At 38.2% G+C, this 19,107-nt stretch overlaps 1 protein-coding gene across 2 annotated transcripts in view; it reads right to left on the bottom strand.

Annotated features, from left to right (window-relative positions):
- LOC124711827 (flotillin-1) overlaps positions 1-19,107 on the bottom strand; it is a 142,766-nt gene that overhangs the window by 83,174 nt on the left and 40,485 nt on the right. The window contains exons 5-6 of one of the 2 annotated variants that reach the window (XM_047242419.1): positions 18,671-18,790; positions 18,383-18,391 (exon numbers count right to left, since the gene is read on the bottom strand). In XM_047242419.1, the coding sequence (XP_047098375.1) occupies positions 18,383-18,391; positions 18,671-18,790 (129 nt within the window). The remainder of the gene's footprint in view (positions 1-18,382; positions 18,392-18,670; positions 18,791-19,107) is intronic. The other variant, XM_047242908.1, reaches the window with a different exon arrangement.

Here is a 19,107-nt window from a genome sequence, read left to right as displayed (position 1 = left end):
CCTTACCTTCGGACTAATGGTCACAATCACCCTCGAAGTAGTTCTCATCCGCTCATACACACCAGTCCCAGCACTTCTATCACTAGTCAAATATTGTCTGGAAGTCCTGTCCTTTGAGGGCGTTTATCACTGCCAGTGATGCTTCTTGAATCCTCTCTAGAGTGTCTTTCAACTTGAGTTTTAGTTTTGAGAATAGCACGAAGTCACAAGGTGCCAAATCTGGTGAGTATGGTAGGGGGGTGGGGGGTGGGTACAGCCACCATGTTGTTTTCTGCCAAAAAGGTCCTGGTGAGTAAGGACGTGTGACAGGGCATGTTGTCGTGATGCAGCAGCCAGTTCCCTTGATGCAAAAGTTTGGGCTGTTGTCGTTGCACGTTTTCATGGAGCCATCACAAAACATCACAGTAGTATGTGGAATTCATTGTTTGGTTGGGTGGGACGAATTCTTTGTGCACAATTCCCTTCGTATTAGAGAAAACGATTATCATGTTCTTCACTTTGCTCTTCACCTGTCTCGCTTTTTTTGGGTCTTGGAGAGCCCGGGCTCCTCCACTGGGATGATTGTTGCTTTGTCTCTGGGTCATAACCATAAATCCAGCTCTTGTCACCAGTGATAACCCATGACAAGAAGATTTGATCATTTGATGCAGTCTGACAAAGGTCCGTGCCCACCTCAACATGCTGTGCCTTCTGATTGGCAGTCAAGAGCCTTGGCACAAATTCTGCAGCAATATGATGCATGCCCAATTCATCAGTCAACATTCGTTTATATATCCCATAATCAATACCAGCTTCATCCGCTGGGTTTTGAATGGTTCAACGTTGATCAGCATGAACCAGTTGCTGAAGTTTGGCAACAATGTCTGGCGTTGTGTGGCTAACAGGCCTTCCAGTGTGAGCATCATCTTTGACGTTTGTACGGCCGGCCCTGAACCGAGCATGTCACTCTAACACACGCGTACGGCTCATGCTCTGTCTCCCAAACACTTGTTGAATCATTGCAAGGGTCTCCATAGCACTTTTTCTGAGATTCACACAGAATTTGATCCACATGCGCTGTTCTGTTCATGGATCCATCATAAAATCGCCACACACAGAGTATTACGGAAATCAATGTGGACACGCAACACATCCTCCCAGCTGAATGCCACTCTGCACACTGACTCATCAGATATGCAGCTCTTGCCACTTAGTGGTGGAAAGATCTACTATTCCTACTTTCCAGATGGCAGCACCAGTCCGAAAAATTTTGGATTCCACCTCGTATATATGCCAGACTGGAAGATCCTTTGAAGTTAGGTTTAAGGAATATATTTTTGGTTCATTTTCCAGTTCTGCTGAAACTGGTGACTCAGTTTCTAGTATTACATCTTGTCTTACAAGTTTGCATAAAGAACACATGAGTAACATTCTTAAGATCTTTTGTGTATTAAGAAAATCTTCCAATCAACACTTCATTCGCAAACTGAATGAAGGCAGAAAGCCATTTTGGCTAACTTTGATTACTTAAATAGCCTGTTCCATTCGCCCTTTCCCTCTTACATCCTCATACGTGGTGCCTTGCTAAGGCAGTTCTTCTTTCTGAATAAAAATTTTAAAAACAGTTTTTTAAAATTTTTTGTCAAAAACATTGCAATTTAAATAACTGACATTACCAGGTGGAGAATGATCAACTAATTCAATGTACAGAAAGCCTTGATTGCATGTATATACATGTGATCAAGGCAACAAAAACCTTCATATCAGAATCTTTCTTTACAAAATTCTAAGAATTAATTTTTTTTAATTCTAAATGTTATGTTTATAAATGTTATGTCTATGAGTCATTCAGCTGAGATTTTCTAATTTTAGTAATACGTTTACTTTTGTATGCCCATTTACCAACAGTTTTCTTAATGTTTATCTGCACATGTGCCACTTCCCACGGGGCCTATATTTTGATAACCTGTCAGTTCGGGAACGGCAGTCACACCATCCCGGTGTGGCTTCAAGGTACAGTTTACACTGTACTTTGTTCTCCCTCCCCCTTTCCGGTGCATTTTACAATCTTTTTTTCATCCTATTTGTTCACAGGTTCCAGTTTCATTTCCATGTTTTAATCCACGACTATCACTTTTTGCAAAATTTAAACGAAGTTTTGGGATCAGACTGTAAAATTGGCTCGACCACTGTACTGCAAGTATTTAGTCTTAGGCACTTTATCAGTGTGATATTGTCTATGTGTAATATTGGTTATGGTGTGTTTCTTTTGTTTTATTCAGATTTGCACCTGATGATATAATTTAAATTACAAAACAGGTCACACATTTAATAAAGAATTAACAACATCTGCAGTGGTTTTTATTCAACATGCAAAAGTTTGGCTACGGATTCCCGTCCAATAAACTATTCTGTTCAGTACAATTCTGGACAACAATCCTGTCAATCCACCTGACTCCTTTACCTACACATTCTCCACATCAGGTAGCACAGTTGGCCTTTCAGGGAGGATATAGTGTGCTTCCAGATCCATCACTTTGCAGAAATTTGTTAATTTTACCTCCTCCATTACAACGGTACAAAACGGTAATTTGAAATGAAGCATCTTTCTTTATAGCATCCTGCATTTCTACAATTAGGATCTTGTTTCTTTATTACTGGCTCAAACTGACCAAGCTTTTGAAGTCTTCTGATGAAATACAATAAAAATTTTCAAACTTTGCATCACTTTTTTTGAGGACATCATCCGAGTTCCAACAGGTTTGATGCAGCCTGCCACAAATTCCTCTCCTGTGCTAACTGCTTCATTTCAAAGTAGCACTTGCAACCAATGTCATCAATTATTTGTTAGATATATTCCAAATCTCCATCCTCCCCCTACAGTTTTTACCCTCTGGTACAACAGAAGTTGTTTACTGATGTCTTAGCACATGTCCTATCATGCTATCCTTTCTTTTTGTCTGCTTTTTCAACACATTTCTCTCCTTTACGATTCTGTGGAAAACTTCCCCATTTCTTATCTTATCAGACCACATTATTTTCACCATCCTCCTGCAGCACCACATCCTGCTGTGCTCCAAATGTACATCCATATCTTTCTCAAATTAAGGCTGATGTTTTATAATAGTAGGCTTCTTTTGGCCAGGAATGCCTTCTTTGCCTCTGTTAGGCTGCTTTTTATGTCCATCTTGCTTGGTCAACCATATTACTTTGCTGATGAGATAGCAGATGACAAACTTCAGCTGGTGATAAACATCTATGAAAGTAACACTTCCAATTTTCAGAGTTTCATCTTCTATTTCTACTGACACATACACCCACGTGGGTGCTTACACTCTGGAACCATGTTGCTAGCCTACAAACACACTGCTCCATTCTGCCTCCGCCATTCTGTGCTGCACATTGCATGTGGCATGGCACAGATTGTGTGGGTATGACTTTATAATACCACACATCTCTTATCATCAAATATTTGTATCAAGTCTCCAGATGGTCTGATGCTCTGATCCCTTGACACACTTGCAAATGAAACATATTCAATTAATATGTGTTATCATGAAAACCATATTTTTGGGAGCAGAAAAATCTTAGAAAGCTTGTAAGACTCCAACGCAAAATGTCAGTCATCTTGATGGTTTGGAGTCTGGTTCTTTAGAATAATGGTGTTCTTACGAGATGGAGGGTTGAGTTATGGACTCTTTACAGAATCAAGTTTGGAGTGCTACAGTATTAATTAATTAACTGATTTTTGAGATACAACCATAGCACAACTTTTCTTTCTCATGGCTTATCTGAGAGTTAAGAGGGATCTGGCACCATGGTAAGAGAAGGAAAATTAAACAGAAGATATCAGTGTTTGATCCAGAGTATTGATCTGAATTATCTTTGGAAGTCAGTTTGTTAATTGTGTTAACTAGCAGTAACCTGGATAAAACATTTCTGAGCCTATACCAAAGGTTTCACATTGTTCCAAGTGGGTGAGGCACCTGTGCACCACGGCACCAGTCCACTGGTGTGTTACAATTCAAATAATCTGCCAATGGCAGCCACACAGGCCAGCCACCAGAAGCCACTGGCAGTGGGTCACAAGACTAGAGCACATGGCATGACATCCTCCACACTACCTTCCACAACCCTTCTCTATCTGCCACAGACTGTGGGCATGTGTGTATGAAATGTGTGTGTGTGTGTGTGTGTGTGTGTGTGTGTGTGTGTGTGTGTGTGTGTGTGTGTTCGCATGTGCATGTTTTTGACAAAGGACTTGTTGGCCGAAAGCTAACTTTCCGACAGTCTTTTTGTTGTGCCTTTGTGACTCAGCATCTCCACTATATGATGAGTAGCAACTACACTTTTCATTATATTGTTACATTAAATCCTAGATTTTCCATTGTTTAAGGTTGTAATTTACTTGCTTGTGGATAAAGAAACTTTTGTTCTCGGTGGCTGCACTATTGGTTGTGTCTAGTGTCATGACAGAATTGGTGACGAGTGTGAAGTTAACTTCTGTGCGCTTAGTCTAACTGGTTGTTCCGTCGGTTCTCATGTACATGGAGGCTGTGCTCAAATCTCTTCTCGAGCAGCAGCAGGCTCTCACAGTTGCTTTCATGAATTTTCAGCCACACTGATGATACAGGCTTCTCCACTGTCAGCATTCCTGCCATGTTTTCCCCTTATGATGATGCAGCCGAAGACTGGGAGGTTTATTAGAAGTGGCTTTGCAACACTTCCTCACTTTTTGTGTCACTGATACAAAGGTGTGTGTAAGGCTTAGTCCCTTTCTTGGATTTCCCCTCAGATTTACTAGTTGTTGCCTGACTTAGCCTGCCTCCAGGAATCAGCATTGCTTCTGTTCCATGAAATGTGTAAGTTGTTGTCTAATTATCACCCTAAGTGCATGCATGTCACTGCAGTGTGTTTATGTCACTGCAGTGTGTTTCGAGTTTTATCATTGTCATAAACAGTCCCACTATGGCTGAATTCTGTGGCTTCAGTCACAAATTTCAGTTTGTTACCAATACCTGTCACAATTCCTGTGATGTTTCTGTGGTCTTTGATGCGATCATTTAGTTGGCTCCTGACAAGGAGCTATGTGAATGCACATTACAACAAGCAGATATTCCAGTTTTGGAACACTTTATGGCACCTCCCCTTTGCTGTCGGGACAAGTTATTGGCCAAACTCTCCAATGGCCAGTTTTACTCTAACAAGGAGAGGTCCCCAGCAGAGGGATTGAAAAAAAATTATGTGACACTCAATAGAGTTAAGAGACATGAATCTTGAAGACAGGTTGTTTGGTGTAATGGATAGGGTAAGGTGCAGGCTGAAGGTTGATAGTTTGAATCTCGCCAAGTTCTTTAAGTGTTGTATCTTTAAGCATGTACTGAAATGACTTTGATAACTATTTTTATTCAATTTACTGATTCAAATGTAATTTTATGTTTCCATTTCTTTATCACATCACTTTAATCATCGTAGAATTTTTTTCATTTGTTCTCATTTTTTCTTTAAATCATTGTTTTTCCACTCAGAATTTTTGTGAATGTAGATTTTATTATTTTTGTCTATTTTAATATTTAAAAATGCCAATGTATTGGTGAAGAAACAAAAGACTTTGGTGTAAGCCAACGTACAATATGTGTATTCTGCATGACTACAACGTGTCAATCACACAGCCTGCAACACAGAGGGAAGACACTTCAAGTGGTCATTGTCATTAGTCAGCGCCATCTACCAAGGTAATGATGTATTTCCAAGCACATGTTCATAGGACCTTTTTTTCCTCCATTTCCGGTCAGGGATCCATCCCTGCAGTTTTTTAGTTTTCTTAGCACATCTGATGTTGTTGTTGTTGTGGTCTTCAGTCCTGAGACTGGTTTGATGCAGCTCTCCATGCTACTCTATCCTGTGCAAGCTTCTTCATCTCCCAGTACTTACTGCAACCTACATCCTTCTGAATCTGCTTAGTGTATTCATGTCTTGGTCTCCCTCTGTGATTTTTACCCTCCACACTGCCCTCCAAAGCTATATTTGTGATCCCCTGATGCCTCAGAACATGTCCTACCAACCAGTCCCTTCTTCTTGTCAAGTTGTGCCACAAACTCCTCTTCTCCCCAATCCTATTCAATAATTCAATACCTCCTCATTATTTATGTGATCTACCCATTCTTCTGTAGCACCACATTTCGAAAGCTTCTATTCTCTTCTTGTCCAAACTATTTCTCGTCCATGTTTCCCTTCTAAACATAGCTACACTCCATACAAATACTTTCGGAAATGACTTCCTGACAATGAAATCTATACTCGATATTAACAAATTTGTCTTCTTCAGAAACACTTTCCTTGCCATTGCCAGTCTACATTTTATATCCTCCCTTCTTCGACCATCATCAGTTATTTTGCTCCCCAAATAGCAAAACTCCTTTACTACTTTAAGTGCCTCATTTCCTAATCTAATTCCCTCAGCATCACCCGACTTAATTCGACTACATTCCATTATCCTCATTTTGCTTTTGTTGATGTTCATCTTATATCCTCCTTTCAACACACTGTCCATTCCGTTCAACTGCTCTTCAAGTCCTTTGCTGTCTCTGACAGAATTACAATGTCATCAGCGAACCTCAAAGTTTTTATTTCTTCTCCATGCATTTTAATACCTACTCCAAATTTTTCTTTTGTTTCCTTTACTGCTTGCTCAATATACAGATTGAATAACATCGTGGAGAGGCTACAACCCTGTCTCACTCCCTTCCCAACCACTGCTTCCCTTTCGTGCCCCTCAACTCTTATAACTGCCATCTGGTTTCTGTACAAATTGTAAATAGCAAATTGTAATAGCCCTATGATAATAAAATCAAAACAATTTGAAATATTGTTAAAAGGGAAACAGGGCAAACAAGAGCACAGGAAGACTGTATTTCTGTCAAACACAACGAAAAGTTTGTTAACAAGAAGTCAGAAGTAGAAATCATTTTTAATAATCATTATTTAAGTGTTGTAGAGTAAATAGGATCCAGCTATTCATTGGAAAATGCAAGGCAGTATACGGAAGAGGCAGCATTTATGCAATTTGATAAAACTGAAATTCAACCCACCTCTCCTACTGAAATGAGGAAAATAATAAATTCACTAAAAAGTAAAAGCTCATATGGAATTGACGGAATTTCCAACAGAGTACTAAAAGCTTGTTCCCATCGAATAAGTAGGATTCTCAGCCACATATGTAGTAGCTCACTGAAACAGAGCATTTTTCCAGATAGATTGAAATACACTATTGTTAAACCATTGCACAAGAAAGGGGATAGATCTGATGCTAACAACTATCACCCAATCTCACTTCTGACAGTTTTATCCAAAATTCTTGAAAAAGTAATGCATTCAAGAGTAGCATCACATGCTTGTAAAAAAGAAGTACTAACAAAATGTCAGTTTGGTTTTCAGGAAGGCTTTTCAACAGAAAATGCTATATATGCTTTCACTGACCAAATATTAAACGCATTGCATAACCGAACATCACCCATTGGGATATTCTGTGATCTCTTAAAGGCTTTTGATTGTGTGAACCATGAAATTCTTCTAGATAAGATAAAGTATTGTGGTATGAGTGGGACAGTGTACAAATGGTTTAATTCATATTTAACTGGAAGAATGCAGAAGGTTGAAACTAACAGTATAGATGGTCTACAAAAACAACGAGTCCTCTAAGTGTGGATGTATCAAGACGGTGTCCCACAGGGTTCAGTCTTGGGTCCCTTATTGTTCTTAACATATATTAACAACTTGCCACACTACGTTCAGGAAGATGCAAAGCAACTTCTTTTTGTTGATGATACGAGTATAGACTCACACCCAACAAGCAAGAGTCAGCTGAGAAAATTGCAAATAAGAACTCTCAATAAATTTTAGGAAAAACATTTTATACAATTCTGTACAGTAAATTGCGTAACACCATTGATAAATATAGACTATGAACAGAAGTCTGTTGCTAAGGCAGAATACTCAAAATTTCTGGGAGTGTGCATTGATGAGAAATTGAATTGGAAGGAACACATCGATGATCTGCTGAAACGGTTAGGTTCAGCTACTTACACCATTAGGGTTACTGCACATTTTGGTGATAAACATATCAGTAAATTAGCCTAATATGCCTATTTTGATTCACTGCTTTCATATGGCATCATATTTTGGGGCAATTCATCATTAAGAGAGAGAGTATTCATTTCACAAAACGGTGTAATTAGAATAATAGCTGGAGCCCAACAGCGAAGTGTATAGCTACAACAGTAGAAGAAAGGATGATCTTCATTATTCTGGATTAAATCTCACCTTGGCACAGAAAGGGGTGAATTATGCTGGCACAAAAAACTTTGATCATTTGTCAAATAGTATTGAAAGTCTGACGGATGGCCAACCAACATTTAAAAGCAAATCAAAAGAATTTCTGAATTACAGCTCTTTCTACTCAATAGATGAATCCTTAGATATGAAGTAGTAACTGTAGGGAAAAAAAATATTTATTTCATGTAAAGAAAGCTTATTTTAAAGTTACATGTACCACATCACTACGAATTGTCGTATTCATGATCTATGGAACAAGGATTAATGTATGTGTGTGTGTGTGTGTGTGTATGTATGTGTGTATATGATGTATGCTGTTAATTTGATTGTGTTTAATTCAGTTTTGAAGTTGTTTTCACTCATGTGGATGGATATTAGGCAATATATCATGGAATGAAAGGCACCATGTTTGTGGGTCACTGGGAGTTGAGAATTAGCAGGTATTACAATGTCAGTGGTGATAGGCTTAGTGTAAATTTTGAAAGTGTGAATATGATCACTGATATCTATGGCCAGGTCTAAATAATTTATGGAGCTACCCAAAACTCCACTGTGAATTTGATACTCAGCTTAGCTTTGAATTTAGCTGGTTGTGGAATGTCTGAAGTCGTCTGGTATTACCCTCCATAAGCATAACACATCAATACACCTAAACCAGTATCCAACCTTGGAAGGGACTAGATTATTTTCCACAAAATATTTTTCAAAATTTTCCACAGAGAAAATTCTGTTAGGACTGTCTGGACTGAGGAGAACTCTCACAACTATACCATCTAACAGTTCGTATATCCTGCCATTGAACAGAAATAATTTTGTGTAGGCAAATATGTGTTACTCATCTTATGACATCTGTGACAACTAGGTGAATTCCTGATTTATCAACTATGCCTATGTGAATGTCTAGGCACTCCCTGGAAATACTGGTGAAATCAAAAGAAACTAGCTTGGCACTAGGAAGGGATTTGGCTATCTTTAAACTTGATCACTAAGCCAATCGAATTAAGAACATCAAGAGTATGTTTGAACATAGTTTTGATTTTGATCAGATTATTCAACTCTCTGGCTAATTTGTAACATGGAGCTAAGAATGAAGACACTACAGGACAGATTAAGATATTGCCCTTATGGAGTTTAGAAAGGCCATACAGTCTGGGAGCTATAGGGTTCATGTCAGTGAGAAAGTATGTATCAGTGTCAGATATTACACTTTTGCAATATATAATAATATGTTTTACTTTACCACTGTAAGATTGTGTGGGGTCTTTCTGGAAGTTGCTAAAGTTTAAGAAATGTTCCACTTTGTTGTCATAGTCACTTTTGTTCAGTATCGTAAGAGTATTCCCTTTGTCCGATCTTACCATTATAATATTATCATCACTCATTTTCATCTTGAAACTGTTTAAAACATTTCTCTCTTTATGTGACTGGGCACTAGAAGTAAGGTTGGGATATGGGATATGAGATGTTTAGTTGAATTATCATCATCTAATGCACTTTATAGGTCTATCTTTATCAATTCCAGTTGCTTTTTGGAAACTTTTTGTGGTGACATGTAACTGAAGCCTCTTACCTCTACATTGAGTTCTTGTTTGGTTGTTCCTAAGTGTCACAGTGGAATAAAACTGTTTTGTACCATGGACATTATATTTATTGAGGGAGAAACTGCATACACCATCAGAGCGGTAACAGAGCAACACTATAACAACACTTTGACTGTCTTTTTAAATTATGTCAAAGATAATCCAGTAGCATCATAAAAATGGAATGACTGGAATAAGTAAAGGAGCTCTTCTCCACCTGTTTATCTCTTAACACTCCACCCCTCGAAATGATATCTAAATGTAACCAAGTATATCATTTCAAACATAGCATTTTCTTACAATGACACTCAGAAATATTCTGATTCAATGGTTTGTTTGCTTGGTTTTTATCTGTTGAAATGTACTGAATGTCAATTGTTCCATCCACTACTTTCTCCCTGATGAAATGATGTTTTGTGGTAGTATGTTTTTTTCCTGATTTGTCTATGTGATTCTTGGGACATGTGATTGCTGCTGTTTATTCTCCAATCAGTTTTTTCAGGTTAAGGCTCTCCAATAATTCTCTCATCCACACCATCTCTCTTGTGCAGACTGCCACTGACATGTATTCTGCTTCCATTGTGCTCGTAGCAACAGCAGTTTATCATATTCTTCCAGTACACCACAGATCCTGCCAGTAATGTTACATATCTTATAGTACTTTTGTGATCATCTACACAACTAGCCCAATCTGCATCAGCGAATGCCTCAAATATTTGACCAGTGAGATAATACGTGAGTTTGTGTCTTAGCACCCTTTTTGCTGCACTTCAGTGGTTCATACTACATTTTCAACAACATTGTGACAACTTTGCCAATGAGAAAGCTCATCTGGTACAGTCTTCTGTGAAAGGTAAAGGAGTCCACCAACAAGCTCACAATACGGAAGATGTTTAACCTCCCCAACACATTTCTCATCAAGGATATTCAGTTTCATTTCTGTTAGAGCCTTGGCACCCATAGAATTTTGGAGTCTAAATCTATCAAGTAGTTGATAGAAAAAGAATAATTATTTCATCTTCACTATTCTCAAATTTCACTCCTAACATGTGTTACACCGTGCCCTTGTGATTAATTTCAAAGCAACTTTCTAAAAGAGTTTTTACCTTTTGCCTCATCTTTTCATTTTGTGCAAATGTAGGCAGTTAGAAAAATTAACATCTCTTGGCAATAATATTTAAACAATATTAGAATCAACTTCATTAAAATACAATGAGTCAGATGCAGAAGAAAAGAATTACAATCTATTTGTTATTACATATAGAATTCAGATTTCACAAAAGTTTTAACAAGAACGCATTATACAAAGCACATCTTGTAAAAGACTTATGAAAAAGCATAGTATCATACAGCAATCATCACTCTAAGATTCTCTGGATACCATCATTTGTAACTGGCTATAAGTTTCATAGTCCCAAGCACATATCAGACACCACTGTCTCCAAACTATACAGAAATACTAAATATTAATAGCTAGTGTGATACACTTGACATCTGCTATCACTGCTGTGTTATGTATCTGGCAATAAGAAAAGAAACCCATGACATCTGTATTGGGAAGGGCATCATAACGCCATTATATTCTCTCCTGAACTGGCCCACAATTGTTGTAACTGGTCCTTGATATCCTGGATATTGGCACCATGATGAAGCTGACATCTGAGATTTTCTCACACATGTTCTATTGGGGACGAATCTGGGGATCTCATTGATCAAGAGTACCTCAACATCATGCAGAAAGCTAATAAAGGTATGTGCCATCTGCAGATGAGCACAGTCCTGTTAAAAGTGGCACCACAATATTGTCAAATGAGAGATAACACATAAGATGTTGTGTGTGTGTAATGTACCACTGTGCCAACTGCATGCCCTCAGTCTCTACTAACTGTGACCTGAAGTCAATGCCTCCCACACTATGACACCAGGAGTAACACTGCTGTGCCTCTCCAAAACATCGGAATAATGTGATCTCTCCCAGGGTCACCACCAAACTCGCCAACGATGATCATCTGGGGCAGTGCAGATCTGTGACTCATCAACTCATCACTGAACACAATCTGATGCCATTCATCAACAGTACATGCCTACGATCAAAGTGTCACTTCAAATGCGGCCATTTGTGTTGTGGTGACAGATGACACAGTAGTCCAGATGTTGCTCCTGATGCTACTCTTCAACCAGTGGTGCAAGATGACACAAAATGTTGCTGGGAGTCCATTAATTGTTCTTGGATGTCAGATGAAGATGTGAAGGGGTTACAATGTGCCTGGTGCACAGGCAGACTTGGTCAACCAGAACCTTCTTGATGAGCACACTTGCCCTCATGTTTCCATGCAGTCCAACATTGGGTCACAGTTACATTCAAATGCTTCATGAATTTGGATACTGTACAATTCAACCAGCCATCCAAAAGGAAATCCACCATGACACATCTTTCAAATAATGTTAGGTGCTGATAATGCTGCCTTACAGTGGTATGTGGCTTGTCTATATACAGTACTTCACAGTGATGATTCAACATCTGATGCTGTTCATGCCCCTTATGTACCCTACCAGATCTAGTAACAAGACTAAGCATGAGTAACAGTAATGCACTCTGGAGGTCATCCTACCTGTCAGAGAGAATTGCAGTTCTAAATCATTTCCATATTGATGGTGTGTACATGTACAAAGTTAGATAATAATGGAAATTCCTGGATGGAGCAATACGTAAAATAAGGGAAAGGCAGCCACTCACCTACAATGTGTGGAGCACAGCAACATACAATAGGAAACAGTATTCACACTACCTTTCAAGCACTAGCTCTTTTTCCAGCAATAGTACAGATATTCACGCGCACACACACACACACACACACACACACACACACACAAAAAAACCACATAGATGCCAAAATGCACACTACTGTAGCAATGGCAGTTAGTCTTGTCATGGGCACAGGAGTGTGCATTTGAGTGTCTGTATGGTTTTGTATGTGAATGTGAGTACTATTGCTGGGCAAAGAGTTGGTGCTTGAACACTTGTCTCAGTCCTGCTTTCTGCTGTGTGTTACTGTGCTCCATGCATGGATTTGCGATAAGCGAGTATTTGCCTTTCCCTTATTTTACAAGAAATATGGCCATGTCTTCTGGGCACCTCTTCTTCTTCTTCTTTTTTTTTTTTTTTTTTTTTTTTTTTTTTTTTTTTTTTTTTTTTTTTTTTTTTTTTTTTGTTGGAGAGTCTGTTCCCACCTACAGGATACAAAAGCATTGTTATTACACCCCTTTGTCTCTGAGCTCCACACATGGGAAATAAAACACTAACATTATGTTTGTTCTCATCATCAGGTTAATTTTAATCATTGTTAGTTTTCTCTCAGTCATCATCCTCAGCTTTCTTTTAGACTTTATATATTTGCTTCAGCTCTTTGCCTTTACAGTTCTCACTGCTGCTTAAGACTTTCTTTCTCTACATAAGTAAATTTCTCTCTCTCTCTCTCTCCTGCCCATTTGCCATCATCATCTTCTACCTGCATGTTAAGCTTCCAGCCACGAGTTTTTTTAACTACTACTTATACATCTGTTTGTTGTGTGCACTGATCTCTTGATCAGGAAGTCTGAGAGATTCCCATTTCCCACAATATTTCTACATTTTTTCTTTAGTTTTTTCTGTATCTGTCTTCCCATTTTCTATTTCTGCAAGCAATACTAGTCTGATAGCTAAGTATTTGGCGTACTTTTCTACTTGTCCCTTTCTAATTTGCTCTAACCATTACTACTTTGACAAATACAAAATTGTGTTCTTCCTAGGATAATGTTAAATTACAGATTTTCCACAAATTTTCATTGTACTATAAATATTCACACACCTTGCTCAAAACTGTTACTACTCAAGTTCTTTGTAATGCAAGGGACTGACAATATTTGGTCTGAATCTGTGGTAAGATCAAATGTCGAAGATTACAACACATGTGGCCAAAGTGTCAAATTTACAAAGCACAAAGTTTGAAATTAGGCAGTTTTTAACATCAACAAAAACAGATCAGTACTGCATTCAAGCCAACCAAATGTTCCTCTGAAGAAGCTTCATATTCACTATTAACTTTCTTGTTTATCATTAGTTCAAGCATCACTATCTGGCGAATGTGAGCTTTCATGGCATGCAGGTGCATAGTTACTTAGTTAACTGAGCAAACTTACTGCCAAATTAGAGTTTATTGTTTCTACACAGCAAGTCATAAGCAGTGAGGCATGATTATTTGTTTATTCATTTTACTTAAGTAATCATTTTTCTCACATGCTGTTCGAGAGTGGAATGGCAGAGAAGTAGCTTGAAGGTAGTTCAATTAACGTTTCACCAGGCACTTAATTGTAAATTTCATGGTAATCTTGTAGATGTAAATATTGCTTGACCAATGTCTGTGTGTCTCTTAACAGCGTGTATTTAATAACTTTTAATCTCATTACAAATCCCTGACAACATTTAGACTTTTAAGTAAAGTGTAGTCTACATTAGAAAAAGAAATGTAATAACTTTTACTTCTTCCCAAATACCAGAAACATTAGGACACACAAAACAGAAAGAAAATTTGCTAGCCTTCAGAAGAAATCCTTTATTGAGCTAGAGTACCTGCCATAGTGAGTCCAACCATCACTATGTAGGGGCATAAGGTTTGTGGTCAAGGAGGGGGGGGGGGGGGTAGGCAAAGCCATAGAGGGGAGAGGGAGAGAGAGAGAGAGAGAGAGAGAGAGAGAGAGAGAGAGAGAGAGAGAGAGAGGGGGGGGGGGGGGGGGGGGAGGTATTTGTACTCTAGCTTGACAAATGATTTATTCTGAAATCTAGGAAGTTTTCTTTTACTTTTATGTGTGCCTCTCAATGAGTCAACACTTCAGCTGTTTGGTGAGTGGTCCCATTTACTCCTAAATATTTACATTTATTATATCTACTTTAATCAGATGATATGTCCTGTGGATTGCAGCCATATCACTTTGAAGAAAAAGATTAATCCTGTATGTCCAAGCTTGGATTTTTTTCCTTTTTAAGCCTTTCACTAACTTTAATACTTATTCTCAAGCAACAATAATTTTGTTCTCACTCTAAAGATGACACATTTAGTTGCAGACAGGCACAACAAAAAGACTGTTACACATTAACCTTTCAGCCAGAGCCTTCATAATAACAGAAAAAAAACCACACACACATATTCACATAAACAAACACATGTCATACACACACACATGAATGCTGCCTCTGGCTGCTCAGGCCAGACAAACTGAAACACGTAAAATAGGAGCCATGATGCACAGTGGAGCATGGAAGGAGGAGGGATAGCAGGATACGAGTGGAGGAAGAGGAAACAGTGTTGCCTTGTGGAGCATGCAGGGACTGGGGGGGGGGGGGGGGGGGCGAGATAGCAAGGAGAGGGAGACAAAGGGAAAAGATTGGTGGGTGCATTGGCAGAGAGCGGTGCACAATGAGGCTGAGTGGCCATGAGTTGGGAGGAGGTGATAGGATAGGGTGTGGCGACATTAGGTTACTGTAGGTTGAGGCCACGATGATTTCAGGAGCAGGGAATGTATTGTACAGATAACTCCCATCTGCACAGTTCAGGGAAGCTAGTGATGGAGGAGGAGGGGGGGGGGGGGCTCCCGATGGCCTGGGTTGTGAAGCAGCTATTGAAATCGATCATGTAATGTTCAGCTGCATGTTATGCAACAGGGTTGTCTGTTTTGCTCTTGGTCACAGCAACTCTTTGCAACTCAACATGTCATCTTTACAATGAGTAGCAATCAATCCTTTCCAAAAGTTTTGGTATTCCAACCTGGACTTTCCTTTGTTTAATAATTCTGTTCTGTCAAAGGTAATACTGTTTCCCTTTCTTTGCATCATAAGATGTTAATTACTTCACAGAACTATTTTTATTTCCATTAACTACAAAGATGTAAAGTACAAGATTATGGTCGAAAAAGGGTTGTTCACAAGTTTTTAAAAAAATGAGATATGTAGGTAACTTTATAATAGTCATGGCACATTTAAAGGTGCTTGATAAAGCCCTATCAACTTGTTGATGTCTTGGACAAAATTATGCAACAGACATAGCAGAACTTCTAGTGGCTGTTTACTGAAGACCACTAATGTTACAAAGTATTCATTGTGACTCCATGAGAATGCCAATTGTACAAGGCCTTAGGAAGCATCACAGGAGTAATATGTTCACAGGAGTAATATGTAAAAGTACAGATATGTCACTGTTGTTAATTTCTTTCAGTAAAATTGTGAGATGTACAAACTTGAGTTGTACAATTTCTGAAATCCTAGATAATCAATGGTTCTCAGGTTGATGCTGTGTCTCTTGATTTTCAGAAGCATTCTGGTATACTGATCACACAATTTTACATAGCCCCTGAGCAGAGGGTGCTGGGAACAGGAGCTTGTCATCAGCTCTTAGCACACTGCTGAGGCAAGTCCCACCACCTTTTCCCAGAGCAGCCAGCTTATAGCTTACAAAAGAAATTAATATGTAATGGATTAATGCGTCGCAGAAGTGATAAGGTAGTTTATGGAGAGTTGCCAGAAAGACCCGGTACAGCTTCTTTGCTCACTGTTAATATTATTCACAAATATTACAAATATCACTACGCACAACAACACACATCGATTAATACTATATTCATAATGGCTACTTATTGTTTTGGTGGAAAATACTGTTACATAGCTAAGATTGGCAATGAGCATAAACTTTTCGGAGTGGCACAAAGTTAGTCAACTTCCACCAATCACAAAGGGCCCAAGTAAATGTGTGCGACTAGTAATTTCTTATTGTCACACAACCGACAAAATGTGTGATCATGGAAGACAAGCTGATCTTCTGTGAGTGCCAGAGTAAGACAACATAGGTAAACAGGTATTTGAAAAAACCATCAGCAATAAAGCTTTAGGCTCACTTTACAGTCAAATATGCAGTGCCTTAAATGAAATGATCACATAAATTTAGTTGTTACAGAGGAAGATTCCCTCCTCACAGTAAATGAAATTAATCTTATGAAGTGTAATGCATTCCTCTTCCTTTGATTTTTGCTCAACAAAATCCACAGAAAAGAAAGAAAATGTTTCGAAATGAATGGCATGATCCTTCACGAGTTTTCCTGGTCAGATGGAGTGTGTCATAGGTACACTCCACAAACATAATAATCAGAATGATAAAATTTAGAAAAATATGCTCATACAGAACCTTACAGGCAGTTGTGTGTATATACACATTGCTCATGAACCAAGTACAGGGTGTGACTACTACCATTAGTAGACTACATACCACAGCCACTATATAGTCCTAGATAGTGTAAATTCTCAGATACTCTTAATATAACTCTAGAAGCAAGTAAGTTTAAATGTGAAGACATTCAAAGCCTGTCCTTAAAGTCACCCAGGAAAAGATGCTTTGCCAATTCATGGCCAAACCTAACTGAAATGCTTACACTTCTGAGTGACTATATAGGAAACTAAGATGAATATTGGATACCTGCACAGTCCAAGATACATTTGCTGGCCTTAAAGTTCTGGTTTCAATCTTTTCCTATTCTATTCCTTTACATTTCAGAAATGTGTTGTGTTTTCATTGAAGCTTCCATTTCTAACTCTTATTTGCATGCTAAAATTACTGTATTTTCCCTGTTTACACACTGTCTTTATTACAACTTACAATTTTGATCTATTTGTTTGAGCAGTTTCTAAATTGTCCCTTACACTTCTAGCGTGAGAAATATTACCATTAAGCTCACCAGAAATCCAAGTTTCTCCCACTTGATCAAATGTCATGCAGTGTACTGGAGGAATCTTATGAACTAGCACTAAATAAGAAACAAAATCAAAATACATGTTCCCATGGTCCAGATATTAGTAAGATTGATACTGAGACTCAATGTATAAGGAATTAGGGACGAAAAGGCTGTCACTTTCGTTCCTTACTCTGAATGCTCATCATCATGTTGTGGACAAGAGTAATGCCTTTCCAGTTCTTGGTTCCCACTCTGCATGCATATACTACTGGCTACATCAGCAAAAGCCAATGAGCACAGCAATCAAGGATACTAGTACTAAGCAGCCTGATGCAGCCATCTCAACATACAGAATTTACATTTCTGACATGACGAAGGAGACTGTACTTCAAATTTGAGTAGCAACTGTAATCCACCGCCAGTAATGCATTGAGAGAATGTTACATCTTTCATTGCCCACATTTCATTGAGCTTTATCAATCTACACAAACCACTTTAAAACATGTAAATGTAAGATATGCTACTGAAACACACACAATGCAGATTGGCAAGAGTACAATGTCCATCAATGCTTATTCACAAATGCTGAATTTTAAGAAATAAATAATCTAAAAAACTGCCCAAACGCTACAAATGTGCTTATAGAGACATTAATCAGCTCCTTGTAAATGCTGCTACTCATGCCATGGTACACCATTTATGAGAACAATTCACCAAGGAGATATTTAACATACCTTTGCCCCCTTGAAGCATAAGACAAAGCCAACAAATTATAATCAAAACAAAGTGGTAGGTATCTAAACTACTTCATAGTGCTTAAACTTGAATTGTATCAGGTCAGTATTTAAGGCTCTCCAAACACATATGCTATTCACTTACAGCTATCAAGAAACCATGCATTAAGTTCACTGTAACAAAATTTGGCTATGTATCTAGATATTGACCATTTATGGGGACAACTTAATTGAATGACTAAACAAGACAGACTTACAGGTTATGGAGGATAAATTAAGTGCACTCACCTCTTCATCTCTTATGTCTTTCAGAGTATATGATACAACAGTTATTCCCATGTTCACAAGATCTGATGAAGCAACTTCAAAAACTTGTTTGCTAAACTTCTTCCTATCTTTGTATATTTCCTGAGGAAAAAGAGGTGGCATTTACATACCAAATCTGTATATATCTTTCATATTGGCCAGAGGCCATGTTCATGCTACAGTGTGAAAAGTTGGTTGTAAAAATCAATATATAACAGTAAAATACTGATTTAGCAGTCAAAAATAAAACTGAAATAAATCTAATAAATGTTAAAATGAAAAGCTATTCTCAGTGCTGAAGCCACAACAAATTATTTAAAACACAAGTGGTTTTAAGATATTTCTAATCAGCTATTGTCAATAGCTTTCAAACTCTTTTTTCAAACTCCACAATATTTCAACTGAGTTTCAAGAGTATT

This window comes from Schistocerca piceifrons, chromosome 1 (assembly GCF_021461385.2).
Source record: "Schistocerca piceifrons isolate TAMUIC-IGC-003096 chromosome 1, iqSchPice1.1, whole genome shotgun sequence".
Lineage (NCBI taxonomy): Eukaryota > Metazoa > Arthropoda > Insecta > Orthoptera > Acrididae > Schistocerca > Schistocerca piceifrons.
Note: the sequence above shows the minus strand (reverse complement) of the source record. Positions and strands in the feature narration are given on the sequence as shown.